We start from the raw sequence: 22,435 nt of genomic DNA, 5'->3' as shown, positions 1-22,435 counted from the left end.
GCCCCCATCAAAGTTCTACCCATCATTCAAATGAAGCTCAGATCCATCTGTTTTCTAAAGCCTTCTTTATATTTACCTAAAGAGATCATGCCTGCGGAACTCTGGCCAATACCCTCAAGGGCATGGCAATGAGTGGCCAGCAGTCAAGCACTGTCCTGGGATGCCTATTCTATATATGTTTGGAACTTTTATTCAGATCTCTTGCTATTTTGCTACTCCAACCTGCCTGTAAACCCTTTAAAGTCTAGGACTTGAGTGTACACAATAAACCCATAGGACTTTACATATCCCAGACTCTCCCAAGGTAATGACTTCCATTACAACATATTATTTATCCCGTAAAATGCAGTAATTCAAATTCAAAAGCAGTCTCTTGTGTACAATAAAAAAAAAAATTGTGAACCTCCATCCAGTAGGCCATGTGTTAGATACAAATCAAATCAATTATTTATTGAGCTTGGTAGGTACATTCTGGTAGGTACTAAAGAGAATATGATGATAACATACAAGCTACAAGAGTAGACTGTTGGCCAGGACTTGATCAGTAACTGCCAGCTTCCTAAGTTTTTGCCCTGTTTCCAACTTAGGACCAACCAGAGAAAGGCAGATACGCACCCCTGACCAACCACATAGGATGCCTTGCTTCTGGTTAGGCTTTCTCGTTTCCCCATGCCAACAATCAAGGCATCCTGAAGCAGTTCCCATTTTCTACTGTAAAGTTTTTACACTTCCCTGCCTGTCTTTGAGTCTCTGCCAAATACAAGTGATGGGAGCTGCCTGCCTTCCTATCACAAGCTCTGAATAAATGTCATTTGCTTGTTCTCCTTTGACTGTTATTTATTTCCGCACTTGGAATTCACAGAACTATTATAAGTGGTTTCAACTATTAACTGGGGGCTCCAAAGGCTCATGCCATAGCCATTTGTAATTTTACTGAGGCTTGAATTTAAAATGTAATCTTTGATACTGGTGTACAGGAGTTAGTTAACTAGTGAGTGCCCTGTACACTCACATACAACTTTGCTTTCATATTCATATTGTAACATAGGTACTTACTGAAGAAATTATATTCTCTATATTTCGGGGGATTTTTTTTTTTTAAGACTTAACTGATGAATCTTAAGGGTCTACTACTGAGAGATTTCAAAAGGACTTGAAGAGTGATCGACTTTGAAGAGTAAAAAGGAAATTAATAAAAATGAAAGATCAATCTTTTTAAGCCTGTGAGACTACAAAAATAGTACTACCAACAGAAATGAATATATGAGGAAGAAAATTGGCTTCAAAAGGTCAAGAGACAGCAGGATGTTCAAGCTCATTCAACAAATATTGACTGCAGTTCTGTGTTAGGCACTATTCTAGGTGCTGAGGAGATAGTGGAGGACCATATAGGCAAAAATCCTTGCTCTTGTGTAATTTATATTTGAAAATGTAGACAGCTGGGATTTGGTAGGAAGGGAAATGTAAAGATACCTGCTTTTAAGACTTAATCACACAGAGATGGGTTAAACATATCAGAAAGCAGCTTTCTAAGACTTTGAAGTTTCTGAGGACTTGGCCTTAGACAAGACATATGGGGACAAAAGAAAGAAATGCCTGAGGTCAGGATGCCACAGCACAGAAACCACACCAGGGCCTGTTGACTCAGAGTAGTCCAGTGGAATTTCCCTCAGAGTGTGCTGGGAAAAAAATGTTAAGGGAAGATTAACCTAGGATTAGAGGCACCGTCCTTTAGCAGATGCTCTGGAAATAAGTGGTAATAATGTTAATTTATATACATTTACAAAGTACTTACATTTGCATTATTTATTTAAGAAACAGGTAAGAGTATCAGCATATTTATAGATGGAGAACTGAGGTAGAGAAAATAATAGTCCTCAAGATTACACAATAAATTGTGGTCAGATTAAGAATTAGAACCTAATTTTCCTCACTCTTAGATCCTGGGAGGTATTCATAATGCTACTGTTTTTTTCAGTCTGTGTATCAGAAATGTAGCTTAAAACTTCTTAAGCATATTATGAGCCTGACACCCTAAAGAAAGGATAAATAAAGCAGGTACTGAAATAATTTGATTAATGTCTGCAAACAAATTTCCCCTAAGTAGTAATTTTAAGTAAATGGTTAAGGTTTTTCTATTCTGCATGGTACGTTTCTGAATAATTTATTAGAGGAGCTTGATGCTGATAGTTTATTAGAAATTGACTAGATTAACACAAAAAATGTCCATTGGTATTGTTTTATTAGTCAACTGAAAAAATTCAATACATTCAATTTTAATAAAACGAGAGATTAAAAAGGTAAGAAATGCACTACATTTGACTATAGAAGAAAATTTCATTTCTTCACACCATCTCATAAAGATGTTACAAATGTGCTGGTGGTAGACAACTCCATACAGAACCTCGTAGTATTGTTTTTGTTTTCTAAATGCAAACCAGCACAATGGCAAGCCATTTTTCTTATGGGATACTGAAGATGATTAAGAAAAAGTCTGTACAATGTAATAATTATTAACATTTGTGTTCTACCTGCCATGAATTATCTAAGCCCTTCACATTTGTACGCTCATGTAATCCTGGCATATGTACAAACTAACAGATGAGGCTGGTACTATTATTATGCCCAGTTTTCAGATGAGGAAACTGAGGGTCAGGGAGGTGAAGTAGCTTGCCCTAGGGACACAGCTTCTAATTCCCAGAGCTGGGATCTACTTTACATACAAAAAGTTTCCAGAAAGCAAAAGTTCTCCCAAGCCATTTTGCTTTTCCGGCCTCTTCTCGAGAAAGGAATATCGAGAGTTGCCTGGAGTTGTTTAGTGCGGGGCCATCTGGAGGCTCGGCCACCTCCCTTGACCTTCGCTCCAACCCAGCCACCCACGCCCGCTTCCCTCTTCTCCTTCCACCGCGCCCCACTTCCCTTCTTCCCACCTCCGCTCCTCCCTGCCGCCCCAGCCGCACCTCCTCCGCGCTCGGTGCCCAGCGCCGCCAAACCACCCTAGAGGCGGACCCTCCCGCGGCCGCCTTTGCGCTTCCGTGACGTAACCCGCGCGCCACCGCCCTCAGGCCGTGGGGCAGGGCCGCAGGCCAGGCTGGCTGGCCGGGCCCGGGGGCGGGGCCGGGGGCGGGCCCAGGGCGGGGCCTGGATCCAGCTCCAGGCCTCCGCGGCCATCGCTGCCTGCGCGGTTCCTCACTCTCACCCGCTCCCCGCCCTCCCGGGCCGAGTGGAGCCGGGTGGCGTCGGCAGCCTAGCTCCGAGGGGCACCGCGGCTTCAGGGGCTGGGCCTCCAGCGCAGCGCAATGTTAGGCGCCGCGACAGCCCTGTGAGTCCGAGGCCGCGGCCGTGGCCCTGGGCGGCGGCGGGTCCGGGCCGGGTCCGCTCATGGTGCCGCCACGACACCATCGCGGGGCAAGAAGGCCAGGTAGGTAGGCACGGGAGGCCCGCGAAATCACCCGGCACCGAAGCCGGGATTGAGGGTCCACCAACAGCCCCACCTCCAGCCTTTGGTAGCAGCCGACGTGCTTTGACCGAAACGGCAACGGTGTCTGGGGAAGCTGCCTGGGCGCCGCCGCTTCAGGGCTTTACTCGCCTTCCCAGGGGAGGCGTCACCGGCTTAACTTTTTTTTTTTTCCTCCGAAAAAGGAAGATTCCCTTTAACAGCTGTTTTCCCCACCCATCTCGTGAATGACTATTTAGAGCTAAAATAAGTGGACAGGGATGGGTGGGGAAGCCTGGAGGATCCTTTCCCTTTACCACGTGAGGTGCTTGGAAACGTGCCGTCGAGACTCACAACAAATCCCTTCCTCTCACATCACCCAACTCCGCTCGAGATCGGGGACGGAAAAGACACTTAGGAACAGGCGCGTGTCTAGACGCTGTCCCGGGAGTGGGTACCTCCGGAGAGAGGCACGGGAGGCGAATGCAGTTCTGTATTTATGAAACTCGGAGAAGCTATTTTTCAGTAGCTAACTATTCTTAAATATGCCGTTTGTTGAATACTGCTTTTTTTTTTTTTTTCCTGTACCGTGTTCTTTTCTGAGTATAATTAGAAATACACAACGGATAACATGAAAGTCTAGAGGAAAGTGTCAGTTATATTTCACACACTTCGATATTCTTTCATTTGGAAGGTGAAGAGTGAAAAAGAGCTTAGGAATCTTATGTTGAGTGGTTGATGTTTTCATAAGCATTGTTTTGTGGTGGTTTTTAGGTGCGCTGAGTTTTTCACCTCCGTTTAGGCTCAGATCTGACCAGTTTTCAGGCGCTGCTCTTGAAGACCTCAGAAAGGCCTTTAAAATAAGGTAAATTGCACGCCTTTTTTTTTTTAACCTGTATGACTTTCAACCTGAACGTTAGCTTAACAAATGTAAGATATTTCTGTTATACTAATTTTCTCATTTTTTTATGGTTATTTAAAAAATACCTCCTCTAATGTGATCTGTATTTTCACGAAACAGACTGCAAATGGTGTGTGTATTTATCATGAACCGAATGAATTCCCAGAGCAGTGGTTTCACTCAGCGCAGGCGAATGGCTCTTGGGATTGTTATTCTCCTACTTGTTGACGTGATATGGGTCGCATCCTCAGAACTTACTTCGGTATGTAATTCTTGTCTAGGAATGATGTTGCGTTATAGAAATATTATTATTGTTATAGTATCTCTCGTCATTACTATCTCTCATCTTAAAGCAGTATTTTGAAGATTGTTGAATTATTTATCTTTTCTTTGATAATGAATTAGTATTAATTCAAGTTGAAACTGAAAGGATACTCTTTTTGTTGCTTCATACAGTTTTCTTATATCTTTTAGGGAGGTTATTTAGAAAATGAGGTACATGCATATTTTCTTAATATTTGTGGGTGTTTTTGTTGTTTTTTTTCCTAAATTAATTTCTTTCTTTAGAAATACTATCTTCTAGTGGAACAGCCATCTAGGATGCGAATCCATTTGTCACCATTTAGTAGAAAGTGAGAATGCTTTAGGACAGATGAGTGAAAGTGATCTGAGTTTTCATGTACAGGGCACTATCGTACACATACATGCGTGCATGGACATTTATATGTTTGCCGATTCAAACATTATTATGAAGTATATGTATACAGTGATTGCCTTTAGTTAAATTTTATGTTGTTTTTATTGATGACCTGTCGGTAGTAATGTGGTATTTTGAGTTCACAAGCTAGTTTTTCTTTCAACTTGTACAGCTTGTACAGGTACTTTATTCTGTTTGGCTAATGATCTCTGTAAAAACCTATTTTCAGAAGTTACTGCATTTCAACTTACATGTTGCTATCTTAAGGCAAAAGGAAGACTAGCATTTATGCAATGAGCTTAAATCTCAAAAGAAGCAGTGTGATACTGCTGGTCATCTCACATGGTAGCTAAGTAAATAGTTGACATTGACATTGTATCTGATGAATGAATAAATGTTTAGCCTTGTAGGACTTAGACTCTGGAATACAATAGGCCATTTATTTTTCACTTTTCTACAGCCTTTTTAGTTTTTAGATTAACACTCTGTAGTTTAACTACAAAGAACCCTCTTTAATGATGACAGGGAAATAAGCCTATCTTTAAATTTTTATTTTAATTTTAAATAAATAATTTGGTTTTTATTTATCACATAATAAAATTTAGGACAAAAGAGCACCTGATTAAATTATAATTTAACAATCCATATCTAAGCAAAGGAAAAAGGAAAAACAAAAAACCCAACAACAAACTTGTCCCTATTTTTGAAAAAAGTAAAACCTGTTGATAAGAGGATATTTTATAATTTGGTTATCCAGGAGCATATGTAATGTGTCTAATTCCTCAGCCACATATGCTCTTCAAACTTAAGATAGACTGTGTATTTCAAAATTGAAAATCAGTCTTCTTATTGTGGAAATTTTCTGACATATACAAAGTAGAGAGAATGGTGTAATGGATCTTCACGTACCCATCACTTACCTTTAACAGTTATCAAATTTTGCCAACAGTTTTTTTAATAGATTTATTTATTCTATTTATTTATTTTTGGCTGTGTTGGGTCTTTGTTGCTGCACGCGGGCTTTTCTCTAGTTGCTGCGAGCGGGGGCTACTCTTCGATGCGGTGCGCGGGCTTCTTATTGCGGTGGCTTCTCTTGTTGCGGAGCACGGGCTCTAGGCGCGCAGGATTTAGTAGTTGTGGCTCGCGGGCTCAGTAGTTGTGGCTTGTGGGCTCAGTAGTTGTGGCTCGTGGGCTCTGGAGCACAGGCTCAGTAGTTGTGGTGCACAGGCTTAGCTGCTCCGCGGCATGTGGGATCTTCCCAGACCAGGGCTCGAACTCTTGTGCCCTGCCTTGGCAGGCGGATTCTTAACCACTATGCCACCAGGGAAGCCCCAAATTTTGCCAATCTTATCAACCCCTTCCCAAACATTTTTTCTTCCAGTGTTTAAAGCAAATTCTAGCTACCTGACATTTCACCTATAAATTCTTTCATATTCATCTCAAAAGGACTTCTAATTTTGTAAATATAATTACCATGCCATTAATATATCTCACAAAATCAATTATAATTCATTAAAATCATTTGATATTCAAATTTCCCTGGTTGTCAAGGACGTCTTTTTAGGTTAGGATCTAGTCAAAGATCACACATTATACTTGTTGGAACTTTTAAGTCACTTTTAGTCCTTAACCGTATTCCCTCCCTTTCTTTTTTTTTTTTGATTTGTTGGAGAAATTGGATCATTCTTCCTGTAGAATATACCACACTGTCGTAGTCCATTTGGGCTGCTACCGTAACAGACAACCGTAGACCGGGTGGTTCAAACAACATTTCTTACAGTTCTGGAGAGTGAAAAACCCAAGATCAAGGCGCCAGCAGTTTTGATGTCTGTTGTGAACCGCTTCCTGGTTCTTAGATGGCAGTCTTCTCACTGTGTCCTCACAAAGCATAAGGGGCAGGAGAGCTCTCGGGAGTCTCTTTTATGTGGAACTAATCTCATTCATGACTTAGCCTCCTGACCTAATCACATCCCACAGGCTCCTGCTTCCTCATACCATCACATTGGGGGTTAAGATTTTCACCTAAGGGGATACAAACATTCAGTCCACAGCACACATGTTCTGGATTTGGCTAATTACTTCCTTGAGATTTCATTTAGCTTGCTCCTTTGTCTCTCTTATTTCCTGTAAAATGGTAGATGTAAAGTCTTGATTTGATTTAGGTTCAGTTTTTAGGAAAAAATGCCTTGGTGGTATTGGGTACTTCCTTGGACATCACAACATGAGGCCCATAATGTCTGCAAGTCTTACTTTGGATGATGCCAATTTGAGCACTGTAAGTTCCTCATCAATCTTTAGGTAATGGTTGAATATCCATATAATTATTGCCCAGATAGAGTATTTCACTAGGGTTGTAAAATGGTGATTTTTCTAAGGGTCGTTCCTTCTGCGTTTATTAGCTAGAATTCTTTAAGGAGAACTTTTCCACAACTACTCTTTGGTTATCCTGATACACGGGTCATGTAGGAAAGGTTGGATAAATCTTGATTCTTTCCCTTTATTCATTTTTTTCCCCTTTATTCATTTTAAACTAATGTTGCCTAGCAACTTCCGGAAGTAACCATTGAGGATTTTTTGCATATCATTATACATTTATGGACTTTTGTATATTTGATGTGTTTTAAGCAATTGTGGTTATTATCCCTTTTTTTTTTTTTTTGCGGTACACAGGCCTCTCACTGTTGTGGCCTCTCCCGTTGCGGAGCACAGGCTCCAGACGCGCAGGCTCAGCGGCCATGGCTCACGGGCCCAGCCGCTCCGCGGCATGTGGGATCTTCCTGGACCGGGGCACGAACCCATGTCCCCTGCCTCGGCAGGCGGACTCTCAACCACTGCGCCACCAGGGAAGCCCAGTTATTATCCCTTTTGATGCTTAAACTGCCCTATCTGAGGCCGGTGGGAGCCCTTTTAAATTCTCTCCAGTGTCCTTTCAATATTACCCCATTAATCTTTAACATCCTGTTTGCCTTCTGGCACAAGATGCCCCAGACTCATCTCATACATTCCTGTCCCATACTTGGATTTAACCCTTTCTTCAAGGTCCTGTGTTTTTTTTTTGTGTGCAAGATGGTACAGATCATCATCTGGATTCTAGAGGTGTTCATTGCTTCTGGGTTATCTTTTTTTTTTAATTGAATTTTATTTATTTTTTTATACAGCACGTTCTTATTAGTTATCTATTTTATACACATCAGTGTATACATGTCAATCCCAATCTCCCAATTCATCACACCACCACCACCACCACCCCGCCACTTTCCCCACTTGGTGTCCATACATTTGTTCTCTACATCTGTGTCTCTATTTCTGCCCTGCAAACCGGTTCATCTGTACCATTTTTCTAGGTTCCACATACATGTGTTAGCATAGGGTATTTGTTTTTCTCTTTCTGACTTACTTCACTCTGTATGACATTCTCTAGATCCATCCACCTCTCTACCAATGACCCAATTTCGTTTCTTTTTATGGCTGAGTAATATTCCATCGTATATGTGTGCCACATCTTTATCCATTCATATGTCGATGGACACTTAGGTTGCTTCCATGTCCTGGCTATTGTAAATAGAGCTGCAGTGAACATTGTGATACATGACTCTTATTGAATTATGGTTTTCTCTGGGTATATGCCCAGCAGTGGGATTGCTGGGACGTATGGTAGTTCTATTTTTAGTTTTTTAAGGAACCTCCGTACTGTTCTCCATAGTGTCTGTATCAATTTACATTCCCACCAACAATGCAAGAGGGTTCCCTTTTCTCCACACCCTCTCCAGCATTTATTGTTTGTAGATTTTTTGATGATGGCCATTCTGACTGGTGTGAGGTGATACCTCATTGTAGTTTTGATTTGCATTTCTCTAATGATTAGTGATGTTGAGCATTCTTTCATGTGTTTGTTGGCAGTCTGTATATCTTCTTTGGAGAAATGTCTGTTTAGGTCTTCTGCTAATTTTTGCATTGGGTTGTTTGTTTTTTCATATTGAGCTGCATGAGCTGCTTGTAAATTTTGGAGATTAATCCTTAGTCAGTTGCTTCATTTGCACATATTTTCTCCCATTTGCAAATATTTTCTCCCATTCTGATTGCTGTCTTTTCATCTTGTTTATGGTTCCCTTTGCTGTGCAAAAGCTTTTAAGTTTCATTAGGTCTCATTTGTTTATTTTTGTTTTTATTTCCATTTCTCTAGGAGGTGTGTCAAAAAGGATCTTGCTGTGATTTATGTCATGGAGTGTCCTGCCTATGTTTTCCTCTAAGAGTTTTATAGTGTCTGGCCTTACATTTAGGTCTTTAATCCATTTTGAGTTTATTTTTGTGTATAGTGTTAGGGAGTGTTCTAATTTCATTCTTTTACATGTAGCTGTCCAGTTTTCCCAGCACCACTTATTGAAGAGGCTGTCTTTTCTTCATTGTATATTCTTGCATCCTTATCAAAAATAAGGTGACCATATGTGCATGGGTTCATCTCTGGGCTTTCTATCCTGTTCCATTGATCTATATTTCCGTTTTTGTGCCAGTACCATACTGTCTCAATTACTGTAGCTTTGTAATATAGTCTAAAGTCAGGGAGTCTGAGTCCTCCAGCTCCATTTTTCTTTCTCAGGTTTGCTTTGGCTATCCGGGGTCTTTTGTGTTTCTGTACAAACTGTGAAATTTTTTGTTCTATGTCTGTGAAAAATGCCATTGGTAGTTTGATAGGGATTGCATTGAATCTGTAGATTGCGTTAGGTAGTATAGTCATTTTCACAATGTTGATTCTTCCAATCCAAGAACATGGTATATCTCTCCACCTGCTTGTATCATCTTTAATTTCTTTCATCAGTGTCTTATTCCATTCTGCATACAGGTCTTTTGTCTCCTTAGGTAGGTTTATTCCTAGGTATTTTATTCTTTTTGTTGCAGTGGTAAATGGGAGTGTTTCCTTAATTTCTCTTTCAGATTTTTCATCATTAGTGTATAGGAATGCAAGAGATTTCTGTGCATTAATTTTGTATCCTGCTACTTTACCAAATTCATTGATTAGCTCTAGTAGTTTTTTGGTAGAGTCTTTAGTATTCTCTATGTACAGTATCATGTCATCTGCAAACAGTGACAGCTTTACTTCTTTTCCAATTTGGATTCCTTTTATTTCTTTTTTTTCACTGATTGCTGTCTGGATTCTGTTTGCTAGTATTTTGTTGAGGATTTTTGCATCTATATTCATCAGTGATATTGGTCTGTAATTTTCTTTTTCTGTGGTATCTTTGTTTTCTGGTAGTATCTGGTTTTGGATCAGGGTGATGGTGACCTCGTAGAATGAGTTTGGGAGTGTTCCTTCCTCTGCAATTTTTTGGAAGAGTTTGAGAAGTATGGGTGTTAGCTCTTCTTTAAATGTTTGATAGAATTCACCTGTGAAGCCATCTGGTCCTGGGCTTTTGTTCGTTAGAAGATTATTATTATTATTATTATTATTTTTGCGGTACGCGGGCCTCTCACTGTGGTGGCCTCTCCCGTTGCGGAGCACAGGCTCCGGACGCGCAGGCTCAGCGGCCATGGCTCACGGGCCCAGCCGCTCTGCGGCACGTGGGATCTTCCCGGACCGGGGCATGAACCCATGTCCCCTGCATTGGCAGGCGGACTCTCAACCACTGCGCCACTAGGGAAGCCCAATTTCCTCTTTTATAGCTGTTAGCAGTTCCCTTATGTATTGTGTTGCTCCTTTGGTGGGTACATATGTATCTATAATTGTTATATCTTTTTCTTGGATCGATCCCTTGATCATTATGTACTTCCTTCCTTATCTCTTGTAACATTCTTTATTTTAAAGTCTATTTTATCTGATATGAGTATTGCTACTCCAGCTTTCTTTTGATTTCCATTTACATGGAATATCTTTTTCCATCCCCTCACTTTCAGTATGTATGTGTCCCTAGGTCTGAAGTGGGTCTCTTGTAGACAGCATATATATGGGTCTTGTTTTTTTTTTTTTTTTTTTTTTTTTTTTTTTTGGGTCTTGTTTTTGTATCCATTCAGCAAGCCTGTGTCTTTTGGTTGGAGCATTTAATCCATTCACATTTAAGGTAATTATCGATATGTATGTTCCTATGACCATTTTCTTAATTGTTTTGGGTTTGTTTTTGTAGGTCCTTTTCTTCTTTTGTGTTTCCCACTTAGAGAAGTTCCTTTAGCACTTGTTGTAGAGCTGGTTTCGTGGTGCTGAATTCTCTTAGCTTTTGCTTGTCTGTAAAGCTTTTGATCTCTCCATCAAATCTGAATGAGATCCTTGCCAGGTGGAGTAATCTTGGTTGTAGGTTCTTCCCTTTCATCAGTTTAAGTGTATCATGCCACTCCCTTCTGGCTTCTATTTCCTTTCCCATGTTAGGGAAGTTTTCGACTATAATCTCTTTAAATATTTTCTCGGGTCCTTTCTCTCTCTCTTCTCCTTCTGGGACCCCTATAATGCGAATGTTGTTGTGTTTAATGTTGTCCCAGAGGTCTCTTAAGGCTGTCTTCATTTCTTTTTATTCTTTTTTCTTTATTCTGTTCCACAGCAGTGAATTCCATCATTCTGTCTTCCAGGTCACTTATCCGTTCTTCTACCTCATTTATTCTGCTATCGATTCCTTCTAGTGCAGTTTTCATTTCAGTTATTGTATTGTTCATCTCTGTTTGTTCTTTAATTCTCTTAGGTCTTTGTTAAACATTTCTTGCATCTTCTCTATCTTTGCCTCCATTCTTTTTCCGAGGTCCTGGATCATCTCCACTGTCATTATTCTGAATTCTTTTTCTGGAAGGTTGCCTATCTCCACGTCATTTAGTTGTTTTTGTGGGGTTTTATCTTGCTCCTTCATCTGGTACAAAGTTCTCTGCCTTTCCATTTTGTCTGTCTTTCTGTGAATGTAGTTTTCCTTCCACAGGCTGCAGAATTATAGTTCTTCTTCCTTCTGCTGTCTGCCCTCTCTGGGTTATCATTTTTTTCTAGGCCTTTTCAATGCACATAACTAGGTTTTTTTGGAAACAAAAATTATGAGTTCATTCTGATATTTTCAATTTAAATGAGGATTACAAGGATCTACTATATAGCACAGGGAACTATATTCAATATTTTGTAATAACTTATAATGGAAAAGAATCTGAAAAAGAATATATATATATATATATATATATATATATATACACACACATAAAAAACTGAATCACTTGGCTGTACACCTGAAAGTAACACAACACTGTAAATCAACTATAGTTCAATTTTTAAAAATCAAACAGGAAAAAACAATGATTACAGGTTGTTGTATAACTTCCTAATAACATTAAACTTCATGCAGTTTTCTTCATACCCCATACTGTTTCATTGCCTCCCTTTATGCTATTTCCTCTGTTTGGGCCTTCAGGTACAGATCAAGAATAGCTTCTTTTGGGAAACTTCTGTAACGTTCAAAATGCTCTGTCTTTCTTTGGTACTCCCATGGTACCCTGTATCCCCCTATCATGGTATTAGCACATTACACTGTGTATTCTTCATATCTATATTTATGTCTATTAATCTGTATCTGTATCTATAGATCTCCTCTCAGGAAATCCTGTCTTATTTTTCCTTAGCTGCTAGTATAGATACTGTTGCATAGTAGGTTTTCAGTGAATATTGAACAAAAGTTGTTTTGCAAGTTGTTGCTGCTTTGTTTTGGAAATATTATCCTTTGTATGCAAGGCAAATACAATATTCAGAAATGAATTCAAGTTATTTTTATAATCCCTTTTGATCTTTCCCTTCCAAATGAACTTCTAGAGTTAAAAATCATGTAATAACTGTATTTTATTGGAAATGAGTAATAAGGTTTGTCTCATAGTTTCTGTAACTTTTTCCTCCACAGTATGTTTTTACTCAGTACAACAAACCATTCTTCAGCACCTTTGCAAAAACATCTATGTTTGTTCTGTACCTTTTGGGCTTTATAATTTGGAAGCCGTGGAGACAACAGTGTACAAGAGGATTTCGAGGAAAGCATGCTGCTTTTGTAAGTTTAAAATTTTAAGTGTTTGTTGGAGTGGGGGTAAATTTTTTTGAACTATTAGTTTCTTGAAAAACAGATTTTAACTTGTTCTTTAAATGAGTGAAGATAGCATGATATAAGAAAAACTTGCTTTTGTCCATACTTTTAAATTTACTCTTCTAATCAGCTTGACATCAGAATGTTTTGTGAGAAGTCAGAGGAACATAATCACTTTCTTTCCCTTACCTCATGACACGCTCTGAGTTGTTAAGACTTACTTAACTAGTCCAAATCAATTAATGTGGAGAAGTTGATGGAAGATAAAGGATAAGAAGAATATCTAGAGTCTATGGTCATTTGCAGATCAAATAAATATCATCTAATTAGTTGTAAAGTTGATTGTAGAAGCAAACTAATTCAAAGTTTATATGTTAAAATGAAAATAACATATTTCAGGGCATATTTCAGATGTTTGGCTAATCAAATTATATTCCATCATTAATGTCACATAAAATGCTTGTTTTTAAGTGTTGAAAGAAATGGCAGTTTATGTAGTAATGTATCTTCCGTGTAGTAGAAACTGAATTTTTGATAATAAAGAATATAAAACTCTTTTTTTTTTAATTTTTTACACATTTATTTATTTTTGCCTGCATTGGGTCTTCGTTGCTGTGCGCGGGCTTTCTCTAGTTGCGGTGAGCGGGGGCTCCTCTTTGTTGCAGTGCGCGGGCTTCTCGTTGCGGTGGCTTCTCTTGTTCTTGTTGAGGAGCATGGGCTCTAGGCACACGGGCTTCAGTAGTTGTGGTATGCGGGCTCAGTAGTTGTGGCTTGCAGGCTCTAGAACGCAGGCTTAGTAGTTGTGGCGCATGGGCTTAGTTGCTCTGCAGCATGTGGGATCTTCCCAGATCAGGGCTCTAACCTGTGTCCCCTGCATTGGCAGGTGGATTCCTAACCACTGTGCTACCACCAGGGAAGCCCATAAAACTCTTTTTTACATTAATCCTTTTCCTTTTTTTTTTTCTTTTTTAATTCTCTATCCTTCTCTCTCTTTTTAAAATTGTGGTAAAATACACATAACATCAAATTTACCATTTTAACCATTTTTTTCTTTTCCCCAATTATTTTTTAAATAAATTTATTTATTTTTATTTTTGGCTGCGTTGGGTCTTTGTTGCTGCACGCAGGCTTTCTCTAGTTGCAGCGAGCGGGGTCTACTCTTCATTGCAGTGCACGGGCTTCTCATTGCGGTGGCTTCTCTTGTTGTGGAGCACAGGCTCTAGGTACGTGGGCTTCAGTAGTTGTGGCATACAGGCTCAGTAGTTGTGACTTACGGGCTCTAGAGCACACGCTCAGTAGTTGTGGCGCACGGGCTTCGTTGCTCCACGGCATGTGGGATCTTCCCGGACCAGGGCTTGAACCCGTGTCCCCTGCATTGGCAGGCGGATTCTTAACCACTACGCCACCAGGGAAGTCCCTTCACTTTCTCTTTTGTTGTAATTCAATAGGAATGTCTTTGTACACATCTGTAGTTATTTACTTAGGATAAATTCCTAAAAGTATAATTGCTGGATAAAACAGTAATGTCATTATATAGCTTTTGATTCCTTTTGCTAAATTCTCATCTACAGTAATTGCACCTGATTCATGTCTGTTAGCAGTGCATGAGATTGAACTGTTAGCAAAACCCTAATGCTTTGCCAATATGATAGGTAGACAGTGGTATCTTGTTTAATCTGTGTGGTTTTGGTTAGTTTTTCATATATTTGTTGCACAGTAGAATTCTCTTGTGAGTTGTCCATATCTTGTCCATTTTTCTACATTGACTCTTTCTTACTGATTTATAAGGGTTTTTTAAGGGCATGGGCTTCTGGTGTTTGAATCTTGTTCTGTCACTTGCTGATTGTGTGATCTTTAGCAAGTTATTTAACCTCTTCAAACTTTAAGCAGGGATAAATGATAGGGTAGTTGTGGGTGTGAATAAAAGCATACTTTTACAGCACTAGCACAGTGGTGCTCAAAGTGGTCCAGTGTCTGAATCCATTTAGGGGATTATTGAGGTTAACACTGTTATCATGATAATGCTAAGATGTTATTTGTCTTCTTCACTAACCCACCCATCCTCTCCCTGGTGATCTGAAATGTTATTATAATATTGTGAAAAGGGCTTAAGTTCAGAGTTAGACTAAACTGGGCTTTAATCCTAGTTCTGTTACTTAGATGAAATTTCTTATCCTCAATTTCTTCATCAATAAAATAAAGATGATAATACTCACCTTACATGGTTGAGTACTTGGCATTAGCTGCTGTTATTATTAATAATGATTATAGGGCTTCCCTGGTGGCGCAGTGGTTGAGAGTCTGCCTGCTAGTGCAGGGGTCGTGGGTTCAAGCCCTGGTCTGGGAGGATCCCACATGCCGCGGAGCGGCTGGGCCCGTGAGCCACAACTACTGAGCGTGTGTGTCTGGAGCCTGTGCTCTGCAACAAGAGAGGCTGCGATAGTGAGGGGCCTGCGCACCACGATGAAGAGTGGCCCCTGCTTGCCACAACTAGAGAAAGCCCTCGCACAGAAACGAAGACCCAACACAGCCCAAAATAAATAAATTAATTAATTGATTTTTAAAAAAAGTAACAAATGTTCAAGTACAATTGGTGTCTTTAAAAAAAAAATAATGATTATACCCTTATAGCTCTGCTCTGGATTTTTGGTTTTGTTCCTTTGAGCTGTGACTCACATTAGTTCTACTTTATTTCATGAGGTTAATTGAATTTCATGTCTCATTATTTGTAGTTTGCAGATGCTGAAGGTTACTTTGCTGCTTGTACAACAGATACAACTATGAATAGTTCTTTGGTAAGTGTTTCTTTTCTCCTCATGAAGAGAGCGGGTGGAGTTGACCATGGCGGGAAGGACTGAAATAGCGTTGATAGCACCACAGCTATATTAAAATAAAAATATATCTCAATGTTGGCTGCTCTCCATGAGAGTTGTAATTTGGTACTTTCTTAGAGATACCTGAGACCTAAAAGTAAGCAATTCAGCCACCTCTGGGGAGAGAAGGGAATAGGAAATTAGTTAAGGACTGAAAATAGTAAAGGAAGTCCTTTGTCCTTTGTTTCTTACCAACTTTGTCACTTCATGTTTGTTATTATATTATTACCACTTAGAAACAAATACATTTACTTGACACTGAGACTCTATAAGCAGTTTGCTTATTCATTTCACAAATTTTTAAGAGCACTTAATGTATGTTAAACACTTGTTCTAGACTCTCAAAATACAGCTTATGTTCTAGTGTGTGAGAGTGTGTGTTCGGGGAAGGGAGGGAGATAGATAATAAGCAAGCATATGAAGGAATTATCAGTCGCTCTATTTAAGCATTTATTATCTTGTTGGAGAGAGAATATGTGAAAATCTATTCTTACACCATTACTAAGGCGTCTCTTTAAAATATATTATTCCAAATGTGGCATTCTATCTGGGAAAAATTTTAAAGTCAACTCTAAAATTTAATAACCAATTTATGAAGCACTAGCTTGGTGACCTTACTGACAGTACAGTTTTTTGTTTCTCTGACTTTTAGAACTACAGTTGCTTGCAAGGTAGCTTACCGGGTGCTGTGAATGGTTTGTGAAGCCTAGAAAAAATTTCATTTCTTTTCTCTGGGATCCTAAGGATCAACAAGACTAATTCCCTGGTGGTTCAGTGGTTAGGACTCTGCGCTTTCACTACAGAGAGCGCGGGTTTGATCCCTGGTTGGGGGACTAAGATCCTGCAAGCCTCGCTGTGTGGCCAAAAAAACAAACAAACAAAAAACAGAAAAAAACAAAAACAAGACTAATATCAGTTGTCTCTAACAGTGTAGAAGACAGAGTTGAGATGGCAGCCTACTCTTCTACTATTTTTTTCTATTATCTGTAAAATGGACATGTCAAATTATTCTAGGCCAAATGCTATGATGAAAAGTTCAATGCAACAATGAGACTCCCTCTATTTCCAAATCCTATTGTCTCTTCATTTACTGAATATTTTTCATTGGCAGAGTCTGTATCAGGAGTTAAAGATAAATTAAAGAAATAAAAAATACTTTATGTTAATTTAAGAAACAGCCTTGTTTCTTAAATTAACAGAATTATGCCTTAAATACAGATCATCTGAAGAACATTTACAAAAACATTTGGGGGATTTAGAACCACTTAAAAATGTAGACTTTTAGAGCATGGTTAGACAAACCTGGCTTTAATTCTGTTGTCTACCACTAGATTATTTTATATCACTGAGGACAGAGACTTTGTCTCTATTCGCTCTTATATCCCTAGGACCTAGAACAGCACCTGACATAGTAGGAGCTCAATATGTGTATGTTAAAAGAATGAATGAAAAGGAATGGCAGATAATCTGTTAGCTGAGAGAGGTCTGTTTTTATGACATTTAAAAATTAAATATCATAATGTGCCAGTGCTGTGTGATTACATTTCTAAGCTTTAAATTGATTCTTTCTGTCATTGTACCTGGGTGGATCATTTGAGTTTCCTATATAAGTCTTGAAAACGCATTTTGGGAAAATTATGCTGTATAAACATGGTGGTGAACAGTCCTGTTTTGGGTGGTATCTGTGTCTATATACCATCCACTTAAATTTAGCCAGTATATCAGCTATTATACTTGTTTATATTTGTTCCTGTTTTTGCTGCATTCCAGAGTGAACCTCTTTATGTTCCTGTGAAATTTCATGATCTTCCGAGTGAAAAACCTGAGAACACAAACACTGATACTGAAAAATGTAAGCAAAACTTAGAAGTGGGTGGAAGTTTTAGCTTCATTTAAGCCATCCCAAAACTTAGTGGTTCTGTGGGCTGCCTTGGATCACCTGGCTGTTCTTCTGTTCCAGTGGTGTTGGCTCAGCCTGTAGTTGTCCAGTTGACTGGACGTTTTTATTAATTCAATGGAAATAACTTCCAAATACCAGAAATCTCTATGGTGTTATTATGTATATATAGATATATTTATTAATGAACAGTATCCTCTTCAACCAGGCCATCAAAGACCTTGATAGCAAATTACAGGAGTTTTGCTGGTTCTTTGAACATGGTAAAGAATGCCAGCTTCAGTGTAACGCACAGTATTCATCCATGATATTCTCTTTCAAGGAATGGAACTACAGAAGAATGTTCTGTGTGCTTGACCAGGAAAATAATTCTCATAAATTGGATATCTATGAGGAAAAATCCAAATAAACTTTTACTGTAAATGCTAAAATAATAATCATACTATAATCCTGAACCAGGCAGTTGTTTGAAACTTTGTTGAATATTGGTCTCATTTTAAAACCTTCAAAATTTTTTATAGATGGAAACATTTTTCCCACCAACTCTTTTGAATGAGCAGAGCTGTCCCATGTAATAATTTAACTGTTTTTTTTGACTGTTCAAATATGATTATAGATGGGTTAAATAATATGCATTTATAAGTAAATTAAAACTTGTGACATTTTTTGGATGCGAGGGGAAACATTTAATGATTTTATACTTTACTTTTCCTTTCAAGCTCCCAAAAAGTCTCGTGTAAGGTTTAGTAATATCATGGAGATTCGACAGCTTCCATCAAGCCATGCATTGGAAGCTAAGTTGTCTCGCATGTCATATCCTACCGTGAAAGAACAAGAATCCTTACTCAAAACTGTGGGGAAACTAACTGCAACTCAAGTAGCAAAAATTAGCTTTTTTTTTTGCTTTGTGGTAAGTCTTCTCTTTATTATATGTTTGGAATTTGACTTTTAAGACAGTAGACATACCAACAATATAGTATTAAAGTTTAAGACTATTAGGTTGCTTTAGTCATGACTTTAAACTCTGTTATCTGCTATCATAGGGAAATTAGAGTGTTAAAAGTAATAAATACTAGGCATACGTAAAAGAATTCAATAAATACTATACACTACAACCACTCATGTATATTTAGAATTTGACATTGCCTTATGGTCAGAATAAGGAATAGAGTTATTTCACACTATGATATATACAAGCACTAGTAAATGTCCAGATAAGAGTTTGCATTGATTGCATTAATTTCTTCAAGTAAGTCCTTTTGAGGTTTTATTTTAAATTCATATAAATGTGGTCAAATATTTTATAAGTACTCATAGTAAACATTTTTTCATTGTTTCTTATAATTTTGTTTATGGCTTCTTAATTATTTTAATATAGAAACAAAAATATGCTTAATGTTTCAATAAAATATTCATATAGCAAATAAAATATTATTTTGGGCTAATCTGGGATTAGATAACTTGTCTGAGTTAGTAAACTCTGATTTACAATTAAAAAAATGAATTTCAGTGCTCTTTTCTATATGTATCATTGGAAGTAGACTATTCCAAGGTGGTTTAGTATGGGCCTTTAAGGTTCAAATTTATACTGAGCATTTTAAACCACTAGGTGATACAATGCTAATGTCAATATTATTAGCCTGATTATAAGATTTTTTTACTTTACAGTTTTGCCTCTCATATTTACTGCATAGCCAATTTTTCACCATCCTCTAACTGAATAACCTCTGTTTTAGTGATACCTTGATTAATATATTCAGGAGTACAAATAAAAGAATCTTTGGGAGTTGTAATATGATAATTACATATGTAATAAAGTTAATTTAAAGGCTCATATATTTGGATTATGCTATTGTGATTTCAGTTTGCTTGTTTTAAATAAGGCAAGACTAAGATTTATTAGTTATATCTCCTAATTTTTAAAGGAGACTTGAGGGGAAACACGATAAAAGGATCTATAAAGTAAAAGTTTAAAAAGGAACGGTGGATAAGAGCCAGACTAAACAGATAATGTCTGTGTAGGGTGCAAACTGGCTGTGGAATGGGTTGATTATATCAGGAACTTCCATTGAAAGAAAGAAAGAAAGCACACAATTCATCTCTAGACAAATGGGCAAAAGGAAAAAAGGAAAACTTCCTGAGTTACACAGTTTGTCATCTATTGATAAAATAAACTTTTCCTAACTCAAAACTGAGAGAATATATTTCATAGGTTCTTATGTAGAAAGGCACTATTCCGTATAGCAGATTTACAGGTAGATACGTACAGATAACAGCCTTTTAGAAAAATTGTGGTAAAATATACCTACCATAAAACTTACTGTTTTGACTCTTTTTAAGTGTACAGTTCATTGGCATTAAATACATTCACACTGTTTTGCAACCATCACCACTGTCTATCAGAACTTTTTCATCTTGCAAAACTAAAACTATACCCATTAAATGACAACTTCTCTTTCCCACCTCCCTAGCTCTTGACAGCCACCGTTCTACTTTCTGTCTCTGTGAATTTGACTGCTCTGTGCACCTCATATGAATGGAATTATACAGTATTTTTCCTTTGGTGACTGGCTTATTTCACTTAGCACAGTGTCTTTAAGGTTCATCTTTGTAGCATGTGTCAGAATATTTTTCCTTTTTAAGGCTATGTAATATTCCACTGTGTGTATATACCACATTTTGTTTATCCATTCATCCATTGATGTACACTTACGTTGCTTCCACCTTTAATAGTCTTTTTTGAAAAATCAACCTTAAGTAAGTTATAAGAGCAGGGAGCTGTGTTAATCTTAAGTAAAGGCATTTCTGTAGAAAGTCAGAGTAATATAGTCCAGGTCTTTTTGGAAACCTGACTTAATAGAGTGATAAGCTTGGATGAGCTCTAGAGCAATGCTGTTCAATAGAAATATAATGTGCAAATGCAGGTCACATAGGTATTTTTAAATTTTCTAGTAGCCACATTAAAAAAAAGAGAGAGAAACAAGTTACTTTTAATACTATATATATATATTTTTTTTTTTTGATTAATTTATTTGGTTGTGTTGGGTCTTCGTTGCTACGCGCGGGCTTTCTCTAGTTGCGGCGAGTGGGGCTTACTCTTCGTTGCAGTGCGGAGCTTCTCATTGTGGTGGCTTCTCCTGTTGCGGAGCACGGGCTCTAGGCACGTGGGCTTCAGTAGTTGTGGCATGCAGGCTCAGTAGTTGTGTCTCGCGGGCTCTAGAGCGCCGACTCAGTAGTTGTGGCACACGGGTTAGTTGATCCGGGGCATGTGGGATCTTCCCAGACCAGGGCTAGAACCCATGTCCCCTGTATTAGCAGGCAGATTCTTAACTACTGCGCCACCAGGGAAGTCCCTTAATACTATATTTTTATTTAACCCACTATATGTAAAACACTTCAAAATATTATCATTATAAAAATTATTGATGAGATAGTTTACATTCTTTGTACTAAAATCTTCTAAACATTTCAATTTTTAAGCATTTCAATTTCTATTTCATTTCAATTTCTTTTTGTGTTTCATTTCAATTTCAGTTTTTATTTCAATTTCTAAACATTTCAATTCAATGTAGCCATATTTCATTTGCTTAGTAGTCACATGTGGCTAGTGGCTAATGTATAGTACATTGTAGGTCAAAAGGAGTTAATGATTACTGTATTTGCCAGTCCTTTAATTCTTGTCTCGTTAGGACTTATGGTGTTTTAATTTTTTCTGTAAGATGTAATTTAGGTCATACAGGCTTTTATGCTAATTTTAAAATGAATTATCACTCATGAAATAATGAAATACTATATAAATTATTTGTGACAGCTTAATTATTAGTAAGTGGTTGTCCTCAACTCTGGAATAATGAAAGGAAACATTGTAAACATAATTTTTACCAGAGGGCAGTTGAGATGGTCTTCTTTTGTGATGAGGCTGCCTTGGGTTTGAAAGCCAAAGAATGGAGTTTGGGGAGAGCTGGAGAATGGGAAGATCTTTCTGGAAAGAGTTCATAGCTAGTGATGAGTAGTTATACTCTTTGAATTCCTGCAATCTAAGTTGTCTGTTTTTATTTCTTTATCTCACATTAGCAGAGACCAGTAAGATTGTTTGGAAAATGAGCACAGTATTTAAGTATTAAAGTGGTAAGGAAAGTGGGTCAAGAAAGCTAATTATCACCCCACAAGCATGGCCTATTCTTGTAGAGAATCTCCAAAAGATAATTAAGGGCAGAATCTTCTGCTGCTTTTTTTTTTTCGGTACGCGGGCCCGTCACTGTTGTGGCCTCTCCCGTTGCGGAGCACAGGCTCCGGATGCACAGGCCCAGCGGCCATGGCTCACGGGCCCAGCCGCTCCGCGGCATGTGGGATCTTCCCGGACCGGGGCACGAACCCGTGTCCCCTGCATCGGCAGATGGACTCTCAACCACTGCGCCACCAGGGAACCCCTCTGCTTCTCTTTTAGCACTTCAACTGCAAGCAGATTGTGGCCCCTATTGTCATATATATTTTATATTGCCCATCTTACCAGTTGCTAACCTCATTTTCTTATTTAGATAGTCAAGTGAAATTAGGAAGTCAAAGGACTACAGATGGAATCAGAGTCTGGCTTTAGCTTTGAGTAC

The 22,435-nt window shown here is 38.3% G+C and overlaps 1 protein-coding gene across 4 annotated transcripts in view; it reads left to right on the top strand.

The window, feature by feature from the left end:
• The window catches only part of SLC35F5 (solute carrier family 35 member F5), a 135,490-nt gene that overhangs the window by 90,266 nt on the left and 22,789 nt on the right, over nucleotides 1-22,435 (top strand). For 2 of the 4 annotated variants that reach the window (XR_009520179.1, XM_060016920.1), the window contains exons 1-7: nucleotides 3,170-3,421; nucleotides 4,211-4,301; nucleotides 4,458-4,599; nucleotides 12,882-13,025; nucleotides 15,791-15,853; nucleotides 17,702-17,783; nucleotides 18,548-18,738. Coding sequence is in view for 3 of the 4 variants with exons in the window: in XM_060016920.1 (XP_059872903.1) it covers nucleotides 3,382-3,421; nucleotides 4,211-4,301; nucleotides 4,458-4,599; nucleotides 12,882-13,025; nucleotides 15,791-15,853; nucleotides 17,702-17,783; nucleotides 18,548-18,738 (753 nt within the window). In the remaining variant the exon portion in view is untranslated. Of the gene's footprint in view, nucleotides 1-3,169; nucleotides 3,422-4,210; nucleotides 4,302-4,457; nucleotides 4,600-12,881; nucleotides 13,026-15,790; nucleotides 15,854-17,701; nucleotides 17,784-18,547; nucleotides 18,739-22,435 lie in introns of those variants that run through there. The other 2 variants (XM_060016921.1, XM_060016922.1) reach the window with 2 other exon arrangements.

The sequence above is a fragment of the Delphinus delphis genome, chromosome 7 (assembly GCF_949987515.2).
Source record: "Delphinus delphis chromosome 7, mDelDel1.2, whole genome shotgun sequence".
Lineage (NCBI taxonomy): Eukaryota > Metazoa > Chordata > Mammalia > Artiodactyla > Delphinidae > Delphinus > Delphinus delphis.
This window is presented reverse-complemented; position numbering and strand designations above follow the sequence as displayed.